At 46.4% G+C, this 24,434-nt stretch overlaps 1 protein-coding gene across 3 annotated transcripts in view; it reads left to right on the forward strand.

Annotated features, from left to right (window-relative positions):
- Positions 1–24,434, forward strand: part of NR6A1 (nuclear receptor subfamily 6 group A member 1) — an 89,211-nt gene that overhangs the window by 61,881 nt on the left and 2,896 nt on the right. For 2 of the 3 annotated variants that reach the window (XM_087879884.1, XM_060685023.2), the window contains 6 exons: positions 5,359–5,589; positions 8,440–8,495; positions 8,702–8,859; positions 8,999–9,229; positions 10,919–11,173; positions 21,686–21,807. In XM_087879884.1, coding sequence (XP_087736010.1) covers positions 5,359–5,589; positions 8,440–8,495; positions 8,702–8,859; positions 8,999–9,229; positions 10,919–11,173; positions 21,686–21,807 — 1,053 coding nt within the window. The remainder of the gene's footprint in view (positions 1–5,358; positions 5,590–8,439; positions 8,496–8,701; positions 8,860–8,998; positions 9,230–10,918; positions 11,174–21,685; positions 21,808–24,434) is intronic. The other variant, XM_087879885.1, reaches the window with a different exon arrangement.

The raw sequence follows: 24,434 nt of genomic DNA on the forward strand, positions 1-24,434 counted from the left end.
ATCACACCCTCACGCTACATAATTAACCTCCATTTCATGCTGAATAAACTTAAATTATGATTGGATCTTAAATAGAAAACTATCTCTAGATAGATTTTGTTTTTTTACTCCGAAAGCATTTTATTAAAATAAATTTGATTTAAAGATTTAAAAAAAAAAAAACAAATCCGATTTAAATTTTAAAAATGGTTTTTTTAAAAAATGTTTTTTAAACAATTGATTTTTATTCACCCTGGTTGGGGGTAAACCCAAGCCCTTCGGCAGAATTTTTTGGGGGCGGGTGTCATAGCCCTATCCACCCAGCCAGTTTCCCACGTCAAGCAGGGTCAGCCAGGGATTCTGGGTTAATGAGGGCTGGGGCCTCGGCGTGTCAAGTTGCTTGCTCTGGGCACCGTGCATGCACCCGAGTTGGGGTTTTGACATCTCTGTTTCAGCCGTGATTAGCGGATGCCCACCGGGGTTGGCAGAGCTCTTGCCTTGGCCTCATTCTGTCCAAATCAGGATGGCAAACTTTAGCTTAGTGGAAAACGACAGCCCTGCTCTTGGGAAGCTGTGAGATGATTTGCTGCTCTCTCTCTCTCTCTCTCCCTCCCTCCCTCCCTCTCCCTCTCCCTCTCCCTCTCCCTCTCCCTCCCTACCTACAACTCTTAAATACTTCCGTGTCACTCTCTCTCTCTCTCTCTCTCTCTCTCCCTCCCTCCCTCTCCCTCTCCCTCTCCCTACCTACCTACAACTCTTAAATACTTCCATATTCTATCTGTCTATCTATCTATCTATCTATCTATCTATCTATCTATCTATCTATCTATCCCTACCTACCTACAACTCTTTAATACTTCCCCCCCTCTCCCTCTCTCTCTCTCTCCCTCTCTCCCTCTCCCTACCTACCTACAACTCTTAAATACTTCCATATTCTATCTATCTATCTATCTATCTATCTATCTATCTATCTATCTATCTATCTATCCCTCCCTACCTACAACTCTTAAATACTTCCCCCCCTCCCTCTCTCTCTCTCTCTCTCTCTCTCCCTCTCCCTACCTACCTACAACTCTTAAATACTTCCATATTCTGTCTGTCTATCTGTCTGTCTATCTATCTATCTATCTATCTATCTATCTATCTATCTATCCCTACCTACCTACCTACAACTCTTAAATACTTCCCCCCCTCCCTCTCTCTCTCTCTCTCTCTCCCTCTCCCTACCTACCTACAACTCTTAAATACTTCCATATTCTATCTATCTATCTATCTATCTATCTATCTATCTATCTATCTATCTCTATCTATCTATCTATCTATCTATCTATCTATCTATCTATCTATCCCTACCTACCTACCTACCTACCTATCTACCTACAACTCTTAAATACTTCCCTCTCTCTCTCTCTCCCTCCCTCTCTCCCTACCTACCTACAACTCTTAAATACTTCCATATTCTATCTATCTATCTGTCTATCTATCTGTCTATCTATCTATCTGTCTGTCTATCTATCTATCTATATCTATCTATCTATCTATCTATCTATCTATCTATCTATCTATCCCTACCTACCTACCTACCTACCTACCTACCTACCTACCTACCTACAACTCTTAAATACTTCCATATTCTATCTATTTATCTATCTATCTATCTATCTATCTATCTATCTATCTATCCCTACCTACCTACCTACCTACCTACCTACAACTCTTAAATACTTCCGTGTCACTCTCTCTCTCTCTCTCTCTCTTTCCCCCCCCCCCAAACTGCTTATTAAGTTGGGTGGCAGCGGGGAGCTTGGAAGGGTTCATGGCTGCCATTTTCTTCACCCTTCTGCCCATCATCATCATCATCATCATCCTCGTCAAAGAGAGCAAAGAAAACAGGCTTAAGATACAGAAGGATCTTGACAGACTTGAACATTGGGCGCTATCTAAGAAAAATGAAATTCAAGGGTGAAAAAAAAAGGAAGGTTCTACATTTAGGCAAAAAAACGCAAATGCACAGGTACAGTATAGGTGGTAGCTCACTCAATAGTAATAACTGTGAGAAGGATCTTGGGAGTCCTAGTGGACAATCACTTGCGTTCTTTGACAAAGTGACAAAATTAGTGGACCAGAAGAATACTGTGGATATAATTGACTTGGGCTTCGGTAAGGCATTTGATAAAGTAGACCATAACCTACTACTAAATAAAGTAGGAAAATGTGGGTTAGACAGCATCACCACTAGATAGATTCGTAACTGGCTGACCAACTGCACTCAACGTGTAGTCCTCAATGGAACTGCATCTATATGGAGGGAAGTATGCAGTGGAGTATCCTAGAGCTCTGTTTTAGGCCCAGGGCTCTTCAACATCTTCATCAATGACTTGGATGAGGGGATAGATGGGGAACTCATCAAATTTGCAGATGACACCAAACTGGCAGGAATAGCCAACACTCCAGCAGATAGGCTCAAGATACAGAAGGATCTTGACAGACTTGAACATTGGGCGCTATCTAAGAAAATGAAATTCAATGGTAGGAAGGTTCTACATTTAGGCAAGAAAAACAAAATGCACAGGTACAGTATAGGTGGTAGCTCACTCAATAGTAGTAACTCTGAGAGGGATCTTGGAGTCCTAGTGGACAACCATTTAAATAGGAGCCAGCCGTGTGTTGCAGCTGCCAAAAAAGCCAACACAGTTCTAGGCTGCATAAACAGAGGGATAGAATCAAGATCAGATGAAGTGTTAATACCACTTTATAAGGCCTTGGTAAGGCCACACTTGGAATTCTGCATTCAGTTTTGGTCGCCACAATGGAAAAAAAGATGTGGAGACTCTAGAAAAAGTGCAGAGAAGAGCCACAAAGAGGATTAGGGGACTGAAGGCTAAAACATATGAAGGAACTGGGTATGTCCAGTTTAATGAAAAGAAGGACGAGGGGAGACATGATAGCAGTCTTCCAAAATCTCAGGGGCTGCCCCAAAGAAGAGGGAGTCAAGCTATTCTCCAGAACACCTGAAGGCAGGACAAGAAGCAATGGGTGGAAACTAATCAAGGAGAGAAGCAACCTGGAACTAAGGAGAAATTTCCTGACAGTGAGAACAATTAATCCGTGGAACAACCTGCCTCCAGAAATTGTGAATGCTCCATCACTGGAGGTTTTTAAGAAGAGGTTCGATAACCATTTGTCTGAAGTGGTGTAGGGTTTCCTGCCTAAGCAGGGGGTTGGACTAGAAGACCTCCAAGGTCCCTTCCAACTCTGTTATTCTATTCTATCTTGGCACTTCAGTTGAGGTTCTGCTGGGCCCTTCTGAAAGCAGGGAAACAAGTGGCAGGAGTAAACATTCACACCTACCCGAGTTCACACTTTGGGGGAAGGAAGCCGAGGCCCACCCCACTCTTTCTAGAGTCCAGAGAAGATGGCTTGAGTCCAGATGTTTCTTTTCTCGTCTGCTTTGCCAGCCCCCATCTCACCTCTCCTTCTGACCCTTCAGGGGTCCCCACCCATTGAAGGAATTGGGTATAGTTTTACGAAAGGAAGGACTAGGGGTGACACAATAGGGGTGTTCCAATATTTGAGGGTTTGCCACTAGGAAAAGGGATCAATCTATTCTCCAAAGCACTTGGAGGCAGGAGAAGAAGCAACCAGTGGAAACCAATAAAGGAGAGAAGCAACCTAGAACTAAGGAGAATTTCCTGACAGAACAATTAACCAGTGGAAGTTATGGGTGCTCCAACATTGGAGGCTTTTAAGAAGAGACTGGACAACCACTTGTCTGAAATGGTATAAAATCTTCTGCTTGAGCAGGGGGTTGGACTAGAAGACCTCCAAGGTCCCTTCCAAGCCTATGATTGTATGTTCTAAGTAGTGTTTCTCCCCTTGTGGGTACTCCCATCACTGGAGATTTTCAAGAAGAGATGGGAAAATCATTTATCTGAAATGGCATAGATTTTCCTGCCTGACCAGTGGGGTGGATTAGAAGACCTCCAGGATCCCTTCCATCTCTGTTATTCTCTGAGTTGGGATATAGGATCGGTAGGTAGAGAGAGAGAGAGAGAGAGAGAGAGATGGATGTATTTAAGAGAGGTAGGTACCCTGTTCCCTGAAAATAAGACCTCCCCGTATAATAAGCCCATATAATCGGGCTTTTGAGTGCATGTGCTAAAATAAGCCCCCCCCGCCAAAAAATAAGCCCTCCCCAAAAATAAGCCCTCCCTGAAAATATTTAAACGCATGTGCAGCCGGTCCCCGCCATTTCCTCTGGTTAGGGTTAGGGAGACAGAGCTGGAAATCAGGTAAGACGGCAAGAGGAACTCCGTCTTGCTCCAGGCGCCCCAAAATAATAAGACCTCCTCGAAAATAAGGCCAAGTGCTTATTTCGGGCTCAAAAAAATAAAATACAGGGTCTTATTTTCGGGAAAACACGGTAGGTAGGTAGATATGGATGATAGTGATAGATAGATATGGATGATAGAGATGGATGGATGGATAGATAGATGATAGATATGGATGATAAATAGATGGATAGATATGTATTTAAGAGTTGTAGGTAGGTAGGTAGATGTGGATGATAAATAGAGATAGATGGATAGATATGTATTTAAGAGTTGTAGGTGGTAGGTACGTAGATATGGATGATAGATAGATATGGATGATAGAGATAGATAGATAGATAGATAGATAGATAGATAGATAGATAGATATGGATGATAGAGATAGATGGATATGTATTTAAGAGTTGTAGGTAGGCAGGTAGGTAGATATGGATGATAGATAGATATGGATGATAGAGATAGATAGATGATAGATATGGATGATAAATAGAGATAGATGGATAGATATGTATTTAAGAGTTGTAGGTAGGTAGATGGATAGATATGGATGATAGATATGGATGATAGAGATAGACAGATGGATAGATATGTATTTAAGAGTTGTAGGTGGTAGGTAGGTAGATATGGATGATAGATAAATATGGATGATAGAGATAGATAGATAGATAGATAGATAAATAGATAAATAGATGATAGATATGGATGATAAATAGAGATAGATGGATAGATATGTATTTAAGAGTTGTAGGTAGGTAGGTAGATAGATATGGATGTATTTAAGAGTTGTAGATAGGTAGATAGAACAGGTGGGTGGATGGATGGATGGATGGACAGATAGATACGGAAAGAGAGAGAGATAGATAAACCAAGCTGCTTCCAGTATCTTAACTTCTACATGGAGGGGATAGAGAGAGATTATACCCAAGAACCCCTTCGAAAGTGCCCTGCTTTGACTCCCACCAGGTCCAGTTGTGTCACGAGGCATATCCTTTTCTCCCCCCCCCTCCCCACCGTTCACCTGGTCATCCTCCCCGCCTTCCTCCCGCAGACGACCGGGTGGACCAGCGCACCTGCCTGATCTGCGGGGACCGAGCCACGGGCCTCCACTACGGCATCATCTCCTGCGAGGGCTGCAAAGGCTTCTTCAAGCGCAGCATCTGCAACCGGCGAGTCTACCGATGCAGCCGTGACAAGAACTGCGTCATGTCCCGCAAGCAGCGCAACCGCTGCCAGTACTGCCGACTCCTCAAGTGCCTCCAGATGGGGATGAACCGGAAAGGTGCCGATCGGGCGGGCGGGAAGCGGAGGGGCCGGGTTGGGTTGGGTTGGGTTTCAAAGTTTTTTACTACTGGTTCTGTGGGCGTGGCAGGGGAAGGATACTGCAAAATCTCCATTCCCTCCCCAGTCCAGGGGAAGGATACTGCAAAATCCCCATTTCCTCCCGATCAGCCGGGACTCGGGAGGCAGAGAATAGATGGGGGTGGGGCCAGTCAGAATTTTTGAGCAGGGGGCTGGACTAGAAGACCTCCAAGGTCCCTTCCATCTTGATTCCATTCCATTCTATTCCATTATAATTGTAATTCTATTCTATTCTATTCCAGTCAACTGTTCTGTTCTGTTCTGTTCTGTTCTATTCTATTCTATTCTATTCTATTCTATTCCATTCCATTCCATTCCATTCCATTCCATTCCATTCCATTCCTTATTCTATTCTATTCTATTTTCCATTCCATTATTCTATTCTATTCCATTCCATTTCTATTTCTATTTCTATTCCATTCTATTTCTACTTCATAGTAGAAGGAAAAAGAGACAGAAAGAGAGGAGAGAGAGACAGAAAGAGAGGAAAGAGACAGAGAGAAAAAGAAAAGAGAGAAACAGAGAAGAGACAGAAAGGAAAGAGAGACAGAAAGTGAGAGAGGAAAGAGACTGAAAGAGAGAAGAGAGACAGAGAGGAAAGAGGGAAGTGAGAGAGAAAAAGAGGAAAGAGAAAGAGAGAAAAGAGACAAAGAGGAGAGACAAAAAGAGACGGAAAGAGAGAGAGAAAGAAAGAGGAAAGAGACAGAGAGGAAAGAGGCGGAAAGAAAGAAAGAAAGAGATGAGAGACCGAAAGAGAGATGAATCATGGCTGACCCCTATCTAAGCAACCTTCCCATGATCCTAGGATGGTGGAAGCTACTTTAGAGAAGTTTCATGGGCGGGGTCTTCAGGCCACAGCCGCTCATTTTAAGAAACGGGGCTGTTTTCTTCCCTGCATCTGGTTGGCACTTGGAGGCCGGCTTCCCATCTGCTTCGGAGCACCCCAAGAGAGCGGAAAACAGGGGGGCAACAGCTGGAGTGGTGTGGTTTCCCCAGGGGGCAGCAGCTGGAGTGGTGTGTGGCCACCAGAGGGCGCCTGAAGGTCTTCAACCAGCGGTGGCCAGCGATGATGCAACACTCAACCGGGAATCCCCAGAAAGCAAGTGCGGACCTACTTAAACAAACAAACAAAAGTCCGTCTGCTACACACACACACACACACACACACACACACCAACATCCCCAAGGTGGAGCCCCTCTTTTCCCTGGCCAGCGGGGCGGTTGAGAACCCTGTTGTCTAGGGAGAAGAGAAAGTTGTACGGATCCATCTCTCTGCTGATCAGGTGGAACCAGGGGTTGGTGGCCTTCTCATCCACAGCTGGCACGATTTACGGGGCTCAGTTAAGGTTGTAAGTCGAGGATTACCTAAAATGCAGAGGTCGCCTTCCGACTGAAGAATCCTGATGGGGGGCACAAAACGTGTCATGTAGCGCCTCCTCCTGGTCAGGAGATCACATAGCAATAGCACTTAGACTTCTATACTGCTCCACAGTGCTTTACAGTCCCTCTCTAAGCGGTTTACAGAGTCAGCCTCTTGCCTCCAACAATCTGGGTCCTCATTTTATCAACCTCAAAAGAACGGAAGGCCGAGTTAAACTTGAGCCGGTCAGGATCGAACTGCTGACAGTTGGCAGAGTTAGCCTCCCATACTGCATTCTAACCATTGCGCCACCACAGCTGATAGATAGATAGATAGATAGATAGATGGATGGATGGATGGATGGATGGATGGATGGATGGATGGATGGATGGATATAGGATAGGATAGGATAGGATAGGATAGATTGATAGATAATAGATAAATAATAGATAGATAATAGATGGATGGATAGGATAAGATAGAGAGAAAGAAAGAAAGAAAGATAGATAGATAGATAGATAGATAGATAGATAGATAGATAGATAAAGAGATAGATAGATGATAGATGGATGGATGGATAGGATGGAATGGATAGGATAGGATAGGATAGATTGATAGATGATAGATAATAGATAATAGATGGATGGATAGGATAAGATAGAGAGAGAGAAAGATAGATGTAGAGATAGATGATAGATGGATGGATGGATGGATAGGATGGAATGGAATGGATAGGATAGGATAGGATAGATTGATAGATGATAGATAATAGATAATAGATGGATGGATAGGATAAGATAGAGAGAAAGATAAATAGATATAGAGATAGATAGATGATGGATGGATGGATAGGATGGAATGGATAGGATAGGATAGGATAGATGATAGATAATAGATAGATAATGGATGGATAGGATAAGAGAGAGAGAGAGAAAGATAGATAGATGATAGATAGATAGATAGATAGATAGATAGATAGATAGAGGGGGGGAGGGGCAGGCAGGCATAGAGATAGACAGCCATAGCACTTAGACTTACATACTGCTTCACAGTGCTTTATACCCCTCCTTAAGATGTTTACAGAGCCAGCCTATTGCCCCCGACAATCCGGTCCTCATTTGACCAACCTCAGAAGGACGAGTCAACCTTGAGCCGGCGGGAATCGAACTGCTGGCAGTCGGCAGAGTTAGCCTGCCATCCTGCATTCTCACCACTGCGCCACCGCGGCTCTATGACCTCTACAGTCAAGGGGGGAGGCGGTCCTGAGGCCTCATGGGCCACGCCAATGTAGAAGTCACCAAAGGGCTCTCTAATATAAGAGCATGGAGGGAAAAATGCTTCGCTTCTACAGAGGGTTAGCTGGGCACCTTGCTAGAGTCCTGACCAGCTTCCTTTTTCCTTCCCTGCCAGCCATCCGTGAAGACGGCATGCCCGGGGGCAGGAACAAGAGCATTGGACCTGTCCAGGTGAGCTGCTACCTTGCAAGGTGTGGCTTTCCTGTTGCCACCAAATTCCCACCTGCTCCCCCCCCCCATCCCCAGAGGGTGGATTTTGCGGCTCTTCCGCTGGCCGAATAGATGGGCTGAGCCACAAACCCAAACCGTCCAATCCAAGCGATCCATTTAACCCTCCGCTCCCCGGGTTTTCTTTCTCCGGGGGCGGGTGTGTGCAGATCTCCGAGGAAGAGATCGAGCGGATCATGTCCGGCCAGGAGTTCGAAGGGGAGCCCAACATCTCCTGGTGTAATAACGGAGACAGCGACAACAGCTCCCCGGGGAACGGGGTGTCGGAAAGCAACCAGCCTTCCCCGGTCTCGACTCCGTCTTCGAGGTGGGACTCCGCGGAGGGCAGCCCAGGCTTTGTGGGGCAGGGAGACCGGGGGGGGGAGGGAGGGAGGGGAGGGAGGCGTTCAGATCGAGGGTCTCTCTTCCCCCTCCCTTCTGTCTCAGCCCTGCCTTGCCTCTTCCAGTAGGTCCGTGGAGATGAACGGATTTACAGTTCTCAGGGATCAATACATGGGCACGCCGGTGTCCACCCCCTACCAGTACCTGCCGCACCTTCTCAGCTGCCCCACTCACACGGCCCTGCTGCCCCCCCAGCCCCGTAGCCTCGACGCCCAGGCCCACGGGCTCCTCATCAGCCAGCTGGTGTCTGCAGAAGACCAGGAGCCCTTGGGCACCCCGATGCTGATTGAAGACGGGTGAGTGGCAGCTCTCTCTCCTTCCTCTTCCTCCTCTCGGCGCTGACGTCAGTCACTTAAATATAATTAAATCTATTGAGTGAGTATTGCGGGCCTGACTGGCGAAAGAAAACTCGGGACCATATTAGTTGGAAGTGTCAGCCTCAGCTGGGGAAGAGGACTTCATCCTGCAATGGGTAAAGGTAAAGGTTCTCCTCGCACATACGTGCTAGTCGTTCCTGAATCTAGGTGGCGGTGCTCATCTCCGTTTCGAAGCCGAAGAGCCAGCGCTGTCCGAAGACGTTTCCGTGGTCTTGTGGCCAGCATGACTCAACGCCAAAGGCGCACGGAACGCTGTTCCCTTCCACCAAAGGTGGTCCCTATTTTTCTACTTGCATTTTTTTTACGAGCTTTTGAACTGCTAGGTTGAGACAAGGTTGAGACACTGCTAGGTTGAACTGAGAAGCTGAGACAAGTAACAGGAGCTCACCCCGTTACAAGGTGCTAGAGATTCGAACCGCCAAACTGCCAAACTTTCGATCGACAAGCTCAGCATCTTAGCCACTGAGATACCACGTCCCTATAAAATAAATAAGTAAAATAGTAAAAAAAAATAAAGAGGGCTACTAGGCCCTCACTTCCCCCGCGCCCCGTTTCGGGCCTAGTAGGCCTCCCTGCAGCCTCCAGGGAGCAAAAACGGGCCTTGGGTGGGCACCTCCCCATGCCCCGCTTCGGGCCTAGCAAGCCTCCCTGGGAGCAAAAACGGGCTGTGGGGGGGCACCCCCCCACGCCCCGTTTCGGGCCTAGCAGGTCTCCCTGCAGCCTCCTGGGCGCAAAAATGGGCTGTGGAGGGGGGCAGCCCGCCCCATGCCCCGTTTCGGGCCTCATAAGCCTTCCTCCAGCCTCCTTGGAGCAAAAACAGGCCGTGGAGGGGGCCAGCCCGTCCCATCCCCCCATGCCCCGTTTCGGGCCTAGTAAGCCTTCCTCCAGCCTCCTGGAAGCAAAAACGGGCCGTGGGAGACACACACACCCCACTCCCCGTTTCGGGCCTAGTAGGCCTCCCTGCAGTCTCCTGGGAGCAAAAATGGGCTGCCGGGGCGCGCTACACCTGCACATGCGCGGCAGAGACTCTAAAGTCAGCTGGCGGGCAGGAGGCGGGCATGTACGCGCAGTGGAGCTGAGCTGGGGCAACGGCTCATAGGTTCGCCATCACGGGTCTAATTCGGTAAAACTCCCAAAATCGAAGTTTCGTTCTTTTCCACTTCAAGCACAAAGTTCAGAAGCGGTCTCCGTGTGGGAACAAAAGCACTTCTATTCTTTTTTTTTTTCTTCAATCCAAATAGCCAATTTTGCCATTTCGGCCAAACTCCCATCCGCTTCTGCAACTGTTCGTCCATGGTAGGAATCAAAGCGCCCTTGCATTTTTGCGCATTCGATACAGTCTTATAGCTGCGGTCAACATAGATAATAACAAAGCTCCAATTTTTTTTTTCCTCTAGTTTCTTTTTTCCATGTTGAAAGGAAAAATTCTGTCTTCATTTTTATCTCCCATTTTCAAAGATTTTTTTTTTTTTGGTATTAAAATGTGAATCGTACTCCAGTTTTTATTTTATTTTTTTGCTTTATCACACGTCCACCATAGAAGATAAATAGTCCCCCTCTTTATTTTTACACTTTATTTTTACTCTTTCCTGTTCCCGGCTCCCGCAGGTACAGAGTGACCCAGGCCGAGCTGTTTGCCCTGCTGTGCCGTCTGGCGGACGAGCTTCTCTTCCGCCAGATCTCCTGGATCAAGAAACTGCCCTTTTTCTGCGAGCTGTCCATCAAGGACTACACCTGCCTCCTGAGCTCCACCTGGCAGGAGCTGATCCTCCTTTCCTCCCTCACCATCTACAGCAAGCAGATCTTCGGGGACCTGGCGGACGTGACCGCCAAGTATTCGCCCTCCGACGATGAGCTTCACAGGTAAAAAAAAGGCTTTGGAGGGGTCCTTGGTGCTCTCTGAGCTGGGTTATTTTCCTCCAGACGTTTCATGAGCCAACTAGGTAACATCATCAGTGTTGGTGAGTGGTTTTTTTTTTTGGACATCTGGATTCTTTCTTCCTTTCGGGGGAATTTCGGCCAAACGGTCTCGATTGCCAAAAGGGGAAGCCAGGATGGGCCCTTTCTTAACAGGGCATCCTAGAAACATCCCCAAATCTGTTTGAAAAGAGGGGGTGCCCTCCCTTGTCCTGCAGTGGTGGGTTTCAAAATTTTTTACCAGCGGTTCTGTGGGTGTGGCTTAGTGGGCGTGGCAGGGGAAGGATACTGTAAAATCTCCATTCCCTTCCCACTCCATGTCCTCTATTGCTGAGCACATTGTAAGCCGACCTGAGTCTTCGTAGAAGGGCAGCATATAAATCAATTTTTTTTAAAAAAAAATTTCCATTCCCTCCCCACTCCAGGGAAAGGATACTGTAAAATCTCCATTCCCCCCCCCACTCCAGCGGAAGGATACTGTAAAATCTCCATTCCCCCCCCCCACTCCAGGGGAAGGATACTATAAAATCTCCATTCCCTCCCTACTCCAGCGGAAGGATACTATAAAATCTCCATTCCCTCCCCACTCCAGCGGAAGGATATTATAAAATCTCCATTCCCACCCGACTCCAAGGGAAGGATACTATAAAATCTCCATTCCCTCCCCACTCCAGGGGAAGGATACTATAAAATTTCCATTCCCTCCCCCACTCCAGGGGAAGGATACTATAAAATTTCCATTCCCTCCCCACTCCAGGGGAAGGATACTATAAAATCTCCATTCCCCCCCCCACTCCAGGGAAAGGATACTATAAAATCTCCATTCCCTCCCCACTCCAGGGGAAGGATACTATAAAATCTCCATTCCCACCCGACTCCTGGGAAAGGATACTGTAAAATCTCCATTTCCCCCCCCCACTCCAGCGGAAGGATAATGTAAAACCTCCATTCCCTCCCCACTCCAGGGGGAAGGATACTGCAAAATCCCCATTCCCTCCCGATCAGCTGGGACTCGGGAGGCAGAGAATAGACGGGAGCGGGGCCAGTCAGAAGTTTTACTCTCAGTTCTCTGAACTACTCAAAATCTCCGCTACCGGTTCTCCAGAACTGGCCAGAACCTGCTGAAGCCCACCTCTGTTGTCCTGGCAGAAGACATTTGGGCCCTTGGATCCCAAATACCCCACAGACCCAGGTTGAGCAGGAGCCCAGGTTGTCCTCGATTTACAACCATTCGCTTAGTGACAGTTTTAAGTTTTACAGCAGCACCGGAAAAAAAAAATTGTCACACTGAACAACTTTCACAGAATCCCCGTGGTGAGGTGATTTACATGCGGATCCTTGACAACTGACCCATATTTATGACGGTCACAGCATCCCGGAGGGGGGGGGGTGTCACGCGATCCCCTTTTCGCCACCTTCCGATGAGCAAACTCGATGGGGAAACCAGTTTTGCTTAACAGCCTTGTTAGCTTCCCCCCGTTGACTTTTTGCACGTCAGAAGCTCGCAGAAGGGGATTGTATGACACACGCACGCACGCACACGCACCCCAGGACGCTGCAACACGTCATAAATACGAATCGGCTGCTGAGCATATGAATATGGATCACGAAAACGGTTGGGAGAGTGGAAAAAAAAAAACAGCCATAAGTCCCTTTTTTTTCAGCGCCGTCGTAACTGAACGGTCACTATATGGAACTGTTGTAAGCCGAGGACCTGTATGTGGTGTTTGGAGAGCCATCCAGGGGTCCCCACTGTTCCCCCAATTCATCCTGGAGTTTCTTCTGTCCCCCCAATTCATCCAGGAAACCTCTCTGCCCCCCCAATCGATCCAGGGGTCCTTTCCATCACCCCAAATCATCTGGGGGTCCCCTCCATCCCCCAAATCATCTGGGGGTCCCCCTCCATCCCCCCAATTCATCCAGGGGTCTCCTCTGCTCCCCCCAATCGATCCAGGGGTCCCCTCCATCCCCCAAATCATCTGGGGGTCTCCTCTGCTCCCCCCAATCGATCCAGAGGTACCCTCCATCCTCCCAAATCATCCGGGGGTCTCCTCTGCTCCCCCCCAATCGATCCAGGGGTACCCTCCATCCCCCCAACTCATCCAGGGAACCCCTCTGCTCCCCCCAATCGATCCAGGGGTACCCTCCATCCCCCCAAATCAACTGGGGGTCCCCTCCATCCCCCCAACTCATCCAGGACTCCCCCTCCATCCCCCCAATTCATCCAGGGGTCTCCTCTGCTCCCCCCAATCGATCCAGGGGTCCCCTCCATCCCCCCAAATCAACTGGGGGTCCCCTCCATCCCCCCAACTCATCCAGGGGTCTCCTCTGCCCCGTCCCTCCTAACAAATCATCATCAGCCCTCCTTCCCAGCTCCCTTACAAGTGTTCGGCCACCTCTGGAGACTTCCTATCATGCAGATGTGAGCATTTCCTTGAACCTCCTCCCCCCCCCGACCTTCTCCAGGGTCTCCCTCCCCAAAACCAGCTTTGAAGAGGTTTTCCCTGCCCCCCCCCCTTAGGGCAAAACCCCGATAAAGGAAAGACTTGTCCCCTTTCCAGATGTTGAGCCTGCTCTTTCACCACCAGCCCCCTGTGTTCCTCCTGGCCACGGGGACTGAGGGGAGCCCCCCCCCATGTCCTGCACATCTGTCTCGCCTCTCCCACTTTCGTTGTTCTTCCTTTGGAAACCTTGACCCGCCCTAGGCTTCGGACTTTGCCTTGAAACTCCTACTCTCCCGTTAAATCAAGCCTTGTCCAACAGCACCCCCCTTCCCCCCCCGCCCAGCTGCACGTTTGCAACGGGGAGTAAAATTTATAGCATCTGGTTTTCTCATCTCCTCCGTTCTCTTATCAGCAGCTGAAAAGGGCCGCACCAGCTGCCAGATTGGGTCTCTGGGGAGAGGCGGGGAGGGCTCTCCGGTGATTCTCTAAGGGGGGGGGGGCAGACATCTCCAGAAAGAGATGCAGAAGACCTGATCCAGGTCCTAGGATGCTTTCCAGCCAACCCTAGAATCAGAATAACAGAGTTGGAAGGGACCTTGGAGGTCTTCTAGTCCAACCCCCTGCTCAGGGAGGAAACCCTACACCACTTCAGACAAAGGGTTGTCCAACCTCTTCTTAAAAACCTCCAGTGTTGGAGCATTCACAACTTCTGGTGGCAAGCAGTTCCACTGGTTAATTCTTCTCACTGTCAGGAAGTTTCTCCTTAATTCCAGGTTGCTTCTCTCCTTGACGAGTTTCCATCCGTTGCTTCTTGTCCTGCCTTCTGGTGCTTTGGAGAATAAGTTGACCCCCCTCTTCTTTTGGGGCAGCCCCTCAAATACTGGAAGATCGCTATCATATCACCCCCACCCCAGGGGTGAAATGTAAAATTCGTTACTACCGGTTCTGTGGGCGTGGCTTGGTGGGGGTGGGGTTAATGTGACTGGGTGGGCGTGGCCAATTTTTTTTTTAACTTTTCAAAGCATTTTTTCTAATGCTTTGAAAAGCCTCTGCCGATCAGGCAACTCAGCTGGGATCGTCAGAGACTTTTCAAAGCATTTTTTTAAATCACCTCTTCGGCCAAGAGGTTGCAGAAAAAAATGCTTTGAAAAGCCTCTGACGATCCCAGCTGAGCCACGCGATCATCAGAGGCTTTTTTTTTTTTTGTTACTTTTAAAAGCATTTTTTCATCGGAAGAGGTTGTAGAAAAAATGCTTTTAAAAGGAAAAAAAAAGCCTCTGATGATCCTGCGGCTCAGCGGGGCGGGGGGGGGCAGGGATTTTTGTTACCGGTTCTCCGAACCACCCGCCGCCATCGCTACTGGATCGGGCAATCCAGTCCGAAATGAGAGCATTTCACCACTGCTCCTACCCCACCCTAGTCCTTCTTTTCACTGGACTAGGCATAGCGTCTTATGGAGATGCTCCATCATCCAGGCTCAAGCTCAACCCTTCCGAGACTGAGTGGCTGTGGCTCCCGGCATCCCGATATAGTCAGTTGACTCCATCACTGACTATTGGGGGCGAGTCTTTGGCCCCCACTGAAAGGGCTCACAATCTGGGAGTCCTCCTGGATAGGCAGCTGTCTTTGGAGGAACATCTGACGGCTGTTACCAGGGGGACCTTTTGTCAGGTTCGCCTGATTCGCCAGTTGCGGCCCTTTCTCAATCGGGATTCCTTGTGCACAGTCACTCACGCCCTCGTCACCTCTCGCCTTGACTACTGCAATGCTCTCTACATGGGGCTCCCCTTGAAGAGCACCCGGAGGCTCCAGCTGGTCCAGAATGCAGCAGCGCGGGTAGTGATGGGAGCAACATGGCGCTCCCATGTAACACTGCTCCTGCGCGAGCTGCACTGGCTCCCGGTGGTCTTCCGGGTGCGCTTCAAGGTGCTGGTTATCACCTTTAAAGCGCTCCATGGCATAGGGCCTAGCTATCTGCGAGGCCGCCTGCTGCTACCGACGACCTCCCATCGACCCGTGCGCTCCCACAGAGAGGGCCTCCTCGGGGTGCCATCAGCCAAACAATGTAGGCTGGTGACCCCCAGGGGGAGGGCCTTCTCTGTGGGGGCTCCTACCCTCTGGAATCAGCTGCCCCCAGAGATAAGGAGAATCCATGACCTCAATGCCTTCCGTCGTTCCCTTAAAACCCATCTTTTCCAGCAAGCCGGGTTGGCTTAAGAAGAAATTTTTAAATTCTTTTAATCAGTCTGTGATTTCTTAACTTTTGGGCCAAAATTTATATATATTTTTAAATGTTTTTTTAATATTTGTATTCTATGTTTTTTATCTTGGCTGTACACCGCCCTGAGTCCTCAGGGAGAAGGGCGGTATATAAATTGGAAATTAAATTAAATTAAATTAAATTATTAAATTAAATTAAATTAAATTAAATTAATTAAATTAATTAAATCCAGGTCTTGGTTGTCCCAAAGGACAGGCTGGCCTGTCTCTTGGCTTGTTTTCTTTGAAAAGGTCTCACTTCTCATCCACGAAGGAAGTGACGAAGAAGCTTCTTGGGTGAAAAACTAAAACAAAACACACACAAACCAAGAAAGTCTGGCTTCCTTTTAGAAAAAGCGTCTTTGAGGCATTCTGCTTCCGTCACCCAAGAGGTGCCAGAGACAATAAGTGGGGTGGCCTCCAGATAAGAATAGAATAGAATAGAATAGAATAGAATAGAATAGAATAGAATAGAATAGAATAGAATAGAATAGAATAGAATAGAATAAGAGATAGAATAGAACAGAACAGAACAGAACAGAACAGAATAAGGGATAGAATAAGGGATAGAATAAGAGATAGAATAGAATAGAATAGAATAGAATAGAATAGAATAAGAGATAGAATAGAATAGAATAGAATAGAATAAGAGCTAGAATAGAATAGAATAGAATAGAATAGAATAAGGGATAGAATAAGAGCTAGAATAGAATAGAATAGAATAGAATAGAATAAGGGATAGAATAAGGGATAGAATAAGAGATGGAATGGAATGGAATGGAATGGAATGGAATAGAATAAGGGATAGAATAAGAGATAGATTAGAATAGAATAGAATGGATAGAATAAGAGAATAGAATAGAATAGAATAGAATAGAATAAAGGATAGAATAAGAGATAGATTAGAATAGAATAGAATTAGAGGATAGAATAAGATAGAATAGAATAGAATAGAATAGAATAGAATAGAATAGAATAGAATAGAATAAGGGATAGAATAAGAGATGGAATGGAATGGAATGGAATGGAATGGAATGGAATAGAATAAGGGATAGAATAAGAGATAGATTAGAATAGAATAGAATGGATAGAATAAGAGAATAGAATAGAATAGAATAGAATAGAATAGAATAGAATAAAGGATAGAATAAGAGATAGATTAGAATAGAATAGAATTAGAGGATAGAATAAGATAGAATAGAATAGAATAGAATAGAATAGAATGGATAGAATAAGAGATAGAATAGAATAGAATAGAATAGAATAGAATAGAATAAGGGATAGAATAAGGGATAGAATAGAATAAGGAATAGAATAAGAGAGAATAGAATAGAATAGAATAGAATAGAATAGAATAGAATAGAATAGAATAGAATAGAATAGAATAGAATAGAATAGAATAGAATAGAATAAGGGATAGAATAAGAGATAGAATGGAGTGGAATGGAATGGAATGGAATAGAATAAGGGATAGAATAAGAGATAGATTAGAATAGAATAGAATTAGAGGATAGAATAAGATAGAATAGAATAGAATAGAATAGAATAGAATAGAATAGAATAGAGGATAGAATAAGGGATAGAATAGAATAGAATAGAATGGATAGAATAAGAGAATAGAATAGAATAGAATAGAATAAGGGATAGAATAGAATAGAATGCAGAATGGAATGAAATAGAATAGGAATAGAATAGAATAGAATAGAATAGAATAGAATAGAATAGAATAGAATAGAATAAGGGATAGAATAAGAGATAGAATGGAGTGGAATGGAATGGAATGGAATAGAATAAGGGATAGAATAAGAGATAGATTAGAATAGAATAGAATTAGAGGATAGAATAAGATAGAATAGAATAGAATAGAATAGAATAGAATAGAATAGAATAGAATAGAGGATAGAATAAGGGATAGAATAGAATAGAATAGAATGGATAGAATAAGAGAATAGAATAGAATAGAATAGAATAAGGGATAGAATAGAATAGAATGCAGAATGGAATGAAATAGAATAGGAATAGAATAGGAATAGAATAGAATAGAATAGAATAGAATAGAATAGAATAGAATAGAATAGAATAGAATAAGGGATAGAATAGAATAGAATGCAGAATGGAATGAAATAGAATAGGAATAGAATAGAATAGAATAGAATAGAATAGAATAGAATAGAATAGAATAGAATAGAATAGGACATGCAATGAAAGAGAAGAGAAAAGAAGAGAAGAGAATTCAATTTTTTATTGGCCAAGTGTGTTTGGACACACAAGGAATTTGGTGCATACGCTCTCAGTGTACATAAAGAAAAAATAAAATACATTCATCAAGAATCATAAGATACAACACTTAGTGATAGTCATAGATTACTAAATAAGCAATCGTATCATACTAGGAAACAAATAAAACAATATAAATCATAAAGATTCAAACAACATGGTTATAGTAATAAGTGGGAGGAGATAGGTCCTAGGAAGGATGAGATGAAGAATAGTAACACAGTCTTAGTAAATAGTTCAACAGTGTTGAGGGAATTATTTGTTTAGCAGAGTGATGGCATTAGGGAGAAAAACTGTCCTTGTGTCTAGTTGTTCTGGTGTGCAGTGCTCTATAGCATCGTTTTGAGGGTAGGAGTTGAAACAATTTATGTCCAGGATGCGAGGAGTCTGTAAATATTTTCCCAGCCCTCTTTTTGACTCGTGCAGTATCCAGGTCCTCCATGGAAGGCAGGTTGGTAGCCATTCTTTTTTTCTGCAGTTCTAATTCTCCTCTGAAGTCCGTGTCTGTCTTGTTGGGTTGCAGAACCAAACCAGACAGTGGTTCTGCAACCCAACCTTGACAGATTCAAGGTGCTGGTTACCACCTTTAAAGCGCTCCATGGCACAGGACCCGGGTATCTTCGAGACCGACTTCTGCCACCAGTAGCCTCCCACCGGCCAGTTCGCTCCCACAGAGAGGGTCTCCTCAGGGTGCCATCGGCCAAGTTATGTCGGCTGGCGACACCCAGGGGGAGGGCCTTCTCTGTGGGAGCCCCAGCCCTGTGGAATGAACTGCCCCCGGAAATACGTAAGATCTCTGACCTCCGGGTGTTTCGCTGCGCATTGAAGACCCTGTTGTTCCGCCAGGCCGGGCTATCAACATAATAATTTTAAATTGGGGTATTTTAAATTTTTGGGGTTTTAAACTGGCCAAATCTATTTAATTATTTTAATTTTTAATCATTGTTGTGTCTTGTGTTTTTAAATTGGCTGTACACCGCCCTGAGTCCTTCGGGAGAAGGGCGGTATAGAAATAAAATTATTATTATTATTATTATTATTATTATTATTATTATTATTATTATTATTATTATTATTATTTATTGGTTAATCTTTAGTGAGACTCACAGCCTTTGAGGCTGGTTAATAGCTCAGCAGCTCGAGTCCTAACCAAGGACCTAGGAACTGTTAAGGTATCGTCGGAGGATGTAAGCTGTTCCGAGTAAGGTGGTTTTTTGTAGAGTCAAAATGTTCAAGTCCGGCAAATTTAGAATTTCTAAATAGCGGGGTAGCCCTTTGGGTATTGCTCCGAGGGCTCCAATTACAATCGGGACAACACACAATTTCTTTTTCCACAGTCGCTCAACTTCAATTTGTAAGTCCCGGTACTACTACTACTACTACTACTACTACTACTACTACTACTACTATTATTATTATTATTATTATTATTATTATTATTATTATTATTATTATTATTTATAGGTTTCCGGTAAAAGTCCTAATAGGAATATTTCTGGTTTCAACTCAATACGTTGTTGTATCATCTCTTCCAACCATGTCTTAATTTTCCCCCAGTACTTCTTTGCTTTTTCACATGTTAGTAAGATCCAGGTAGTTGGTGACACTTCCAACATTTAGCTGATTTATCTTTAAACATCTTTGCCAGCCTCGCCAGTTGTAAATGCCACCTGTAAAACATCTTATACAAATTCTCTTTATATGCAGCTGACATCGTTAATTTATAATTCCTGTCCCACAATTTCTGCCATTTATCCAATTCTGTCGTATAAACCAAAGTTTTTCGCCCATGCTATCATTGTCTCTTTTACTTGTTCCTCCTCCAGTTTCATACCCAATATGTTTGAGTTCTGTTTGAGCAGGTCAGCCCCATCCTTGCCTCAGGGATGTTTTTTTGCAGAATGGATACTCAACTGAATTCCTTCAGTGTAAAAGAAGCAAGGAGAGGATCATATGAGGTTAGACTTAACCCAGACAAGACCGAGTGGCTGTGGGTATTGCCTCCTAAAGACTATGTCAATTGTCCATCCCTGGTTCTGGAGGGGGGGGGAAGAAATTTTCCCCCTCAGAACGGGCTCGCAATTTGGGTGTCCTCCTAGACTCACAGCTAAGATTAGAGCAACATCTAGCAGCTGTGGCTAGGGGGACCTTAGCACAGGTTCACCTGGTGCACCAATTGCGACCCTACTTGGATCGGGAGGCTCTCCTCATAGTCACTCATGCCCTCGTCACCTCACGGTTATATTATTGCAACACGCTCTACATGGGGCTACCCTTGAAGAGTGTTCGGAGACTACAGTTGGTACAGAATGCAGCCGCGCGAGCTATCGTGGGTGCACCTAGATACACCCACATTACACCAATTCTCCGCGAGCTGCACTGGCTCCCTATTGGTCTCACAATTCAAGGTGTTGGTTATTACCTTTAAAGCCCTACATGGCTCAGGGCCAGGTTATCTTTGAGACCGCCTTCTACCGCATAACTCCCAGCGACCGGTAAGATCCCAGAGAGTTGGTCTCCTCCGGGTCCCGTCAGCTAAACAATGCCGGCTGGTGGGCCCGCGGAGGAGGGCCTTCTCTGTGGCTGCCCCAGCTCTCTGGAACCAGTTACCTCCTGAGGTCCGGACCATCCCCACCCTATTGGCCTTCCGGAAAGCGGTGAAGACCTGGATCTTCCGGCAGGCCTGGGGCCGTTGATCTCGCTCTTGCGATCTGGCGAGGTCCGGCCATGGATGGTGTGCATGGGTTTTTAATGTTTTTAAAATGCTTTTATAATGTTTTTTTTTTAAAAAAATATGTCACTGTTTGTATTAGAAAGTACTTTTAGTGGGAGTATACGCACCCAACCAACAACAAGACAGATTCTACAAGTTGCTACATACAGAATTGATAAACTGGGACTATAAATCTTGTATAACGTTGGGTGACTGGAATGGAGTATTGGATGCTAGAATGGACAAGAAGAGACTTTTGCAAAATACTCAAATGCGAGCAAGATTGCCTAAATCCTTTTTTGACATGATGGAGGGTATGGAACTGAGAGACATTTGGCGTGAACGGAACTTTAAAGAATGTATTATTTCTGTTGTAAGCCGCCCAGAGTCCCTTGGGAGTTGGGCGGCATAGAAATATGATTAATTATATTAAATTAAATTAAGGTCATTGAAAATGTCCTCCAACACAATGGAAGGCACTTGTTGTGTCAGGAGTATATAACCAGTGGGTCCCGGCGTTATGCCGTCTTATTTAGTCACGTTTTCTAAGCTGCATGCTATATATCTCTGTATATAAGACACGGCAAATGGCTACTACCTCCAGAATCCCTGCTCCATCGATCTCTCTGCTCCTGCATCTTCTGCTGGGCCCTCCTCCTCCATTGGCTCCTCAAGGCCAGGAGCTGATCTGCACCAGAGAGAGAGAGAGAGACCAGAGGATCTGGGGATCGAGTCCTTCAGCCATCTTTTTCTCCTTTCCTGAAGGTTCAGCGAAGAAGGGATGGAAGTTATGGAAAGGCTCATCTACCTGTATCGCAAGTTCAGCCAGTTGAAAGTCAGCAACGAGGAATACGCCTGCATGAAGGCCATCAACTTCCTCAACCAAGGTGAGCGGCCGCGAGGATGAGCTTTCGCCCTGGCTCAGAAGGTCTGAGGGGGGACAACCTGGGACCCTCCAGAAGTTGCCAATCACATCTCCCAAACGGCCTCATTCCCGGTGGCCCAGTGACAAAGAAACCTGGGAGTTCTCGTTGGCAATTTCTAGAAGGTCTCCAAGTTTCCATCTTGGACCCCAAAGGCCTGACCAAAAAGGCCAGTGAAATGGGATCAAGGAAAAAGAGAAATAAAGCCAGGGACCCCCCAACTCAGAGGGGAAATCCAGCAGGTTCTGACAGGTTCTGGAGAACTGGTAGTGGAAATTTTGAGCAGTTCGGAGAACCAGCAAATACCACCTCTGGCTGGCCCCAGAGTGGGGAGGGAATGGGGATTTTGCAATATCCTTCGCCCAGGAGTAGGGAGGGAATGGAGATTTTGCAATATTCTTGCAATATCCTTCCCCTGGAGTGGGGGGAGAATGGAGATTTTTGCAATACCCTTCCCCCAGGAGTGGGGAGGGAATGGAGTTTTTGCAATATCCTTCACCCAGGAGTAGGGAGGGAATGGAGATTTTGCAATATTCTTGCAATATCCTTCCCCTGGAGTGGGGAGGGAATGGAGATTTTGCAATACCCTTCCCCCAGGAGTGGGGGGAGAATGGAGATTTTTGCAATATCCTTCGCCCAGGAGTGGGGAGGGAATGGGGATTTTGCAATATCCTTTGCCCAGGAGTAGGGAGGGAATGGAGATTTTGCAATATTCTTGCAATATCCTTCCCCTGGAGTGGGGAGGGAATGGAGTTTTTGCAATATCCTTCCCCAGGAGTGGGGGGAGAATGGAGATTTTGCAGTATCCTTCCCCTGCCATGCCCACCAAGCCACAGAACCGGTAGTAAAAAAAATTTCAAACCCACCACTGCCCCCAACTTCATTGCAATCTGAGCCAAAGAAGGCATAATAATACAAGACGGGCGGTGTGGCAGGCCCAAATACGTCGTTGTGATGACCGCTTGGGTGCGCCCAATGCCCACCTTGAGATTTGGGAGGTGGGCGGGGCACACCTTCTCACCTCCCTGTTGGCGTCTTCCTTCTGAGAGACCTGCTTGCTTGGAGATGGACCCAGGAGCTCCTGAGAGTTTGGACGTTGACTGGTCACCTTCAAGAAAATTCTTCGGTTCGCCTTTCTCTCCTGACAGGCAAGACAGTTGTCCTTTGGCCAAATGACAGAGACGGCGGGTTGCATTATAACAGAAGAACAGAGTCGGAAGGGACCTTGGAGGTCTTCTAGTCCAACCCCCTGTTCAGGCAGGAAACCCCATCCCAGCGTTGGCGAACCTTTTCGGCACCGAGTAGGCATGCCGGAAACCGGAAGACCAGGTGGCCGTTGCACATGTGTGTGCCGGAAACCATCAGATCATCTTCCTGGCTCGCGCATGCGCACCAGGCAACTGCTCTTCCGGTTTCCGGCGCTCCCACACACGTGAAGATCAGCTGGCCGGAACCCAGAAGAGCAACAGGGCGACAGCTCACGTGCCCGGAGAGATGGCTCTGCGTGCCACTTCCGGCACGCGTGGCATAGGTTCGCCATTACGGCCCTATCCCATTTCAGACAAAGGATTGTCCAATCTCTTCTTCAAAACTTCCCGTGTTGGAGCATTCACAACGTCTCGATCCATAGATTGAAGCTCTTCCTCTTCCTCCTCCTCCTCCTCCTTTCTTCTTCCTCCTCTCGTCCTCCTCCTCTTTTACCACTCCTCCTTCTCTTCTCCTCCTCCTTTCCTCTTCCTCGTCTCCTCTTTCTCCTCTCCTCCTCCTCCCCTCCTCCTTTCTTCTTCCTCCTCTCCTCCTGCTCCTTTCCTCCTCTTTTTCCACTCCTCCTCTTTTTCCACTCCTTCTCTTCTCCTCCTCCTTTCCTCTTCCTCCTCTCCCCCTCCTCCTCTCCTCCTCCTTTCTTCTTCCTCCTCTCGTCGTCCTCTTTTACCACTCCTCCTTCTCTTCTCCTCCTCCTTTCCTCTTCCTCGTCTCCTCTTTCTCCTCTTTCTCCTCTCCTCCTCCTCCCCTCCTCCTTTTCTCCTCCTTTCTTCTTCCTCCTCTTCTTTCTCTTCCTCTTCTCCTCCTCTCCTCTTTCTCCTCTCTTTCTCCTCCCCTCGCCTTTTCCTCCTCCTCTCCTCCTCCTTTCTTCTTCCTCCTCTCCTCCTGCTCCTTTCCTCCTCTTTTTCCACTCCTTCTCTTCTCCTCCTCTTTCCTCTTCCTCCTCTCCCCCTCCTCCTCCTCTCCTCCTCCTTTCTTCTTCCTCCTCTCCTCCTCCTTTCCTCCTCTTTTACTGCTCCTCCTTCTCTTCTCCTCCTCCTTTCCTCTCCTCCTCCTCCCCTCCTCCTTTCCTCCTCCTTTCTTCTTCCTCCTCTTCTTTCTCTTCCTCTTCTCCTCCTCTCCTCTTTCTCCTCTCTTTCTCCTCCCCTCGCCTTTTCCTCCTCCTCTCCTCCTCCTTTCTTCTTCCTCCTCTCCTCCTGCTCCTTTCCTCCTCTTTTTCCACTCCTTCTCTTCTCCTCCTCTTTCCTCTTCCTCCTCTCCCCCTCCTCCTCCTCTCCTCCTCCTTTCTTCTTCCTCCTCTCCTCCTCCTTTCCTCCTCTTTTACTGCT

The sequence above is a fragment of the Pantherophis guttatus genome, chromosome 16 (assembly GCF_059756535.1).
Source record: "Pantherophis guttatus breed Tessera chromosome 16, ASM5975653v1, whole genome shotgun sequence".
Classification (NCBI taxonomy): domain Eukaryota; kingdom Metazoa; phylum Chordata; class Lepidosauria; order Squamata; family Colubridae; genus Pantherophis; species Pantherophis guttatus.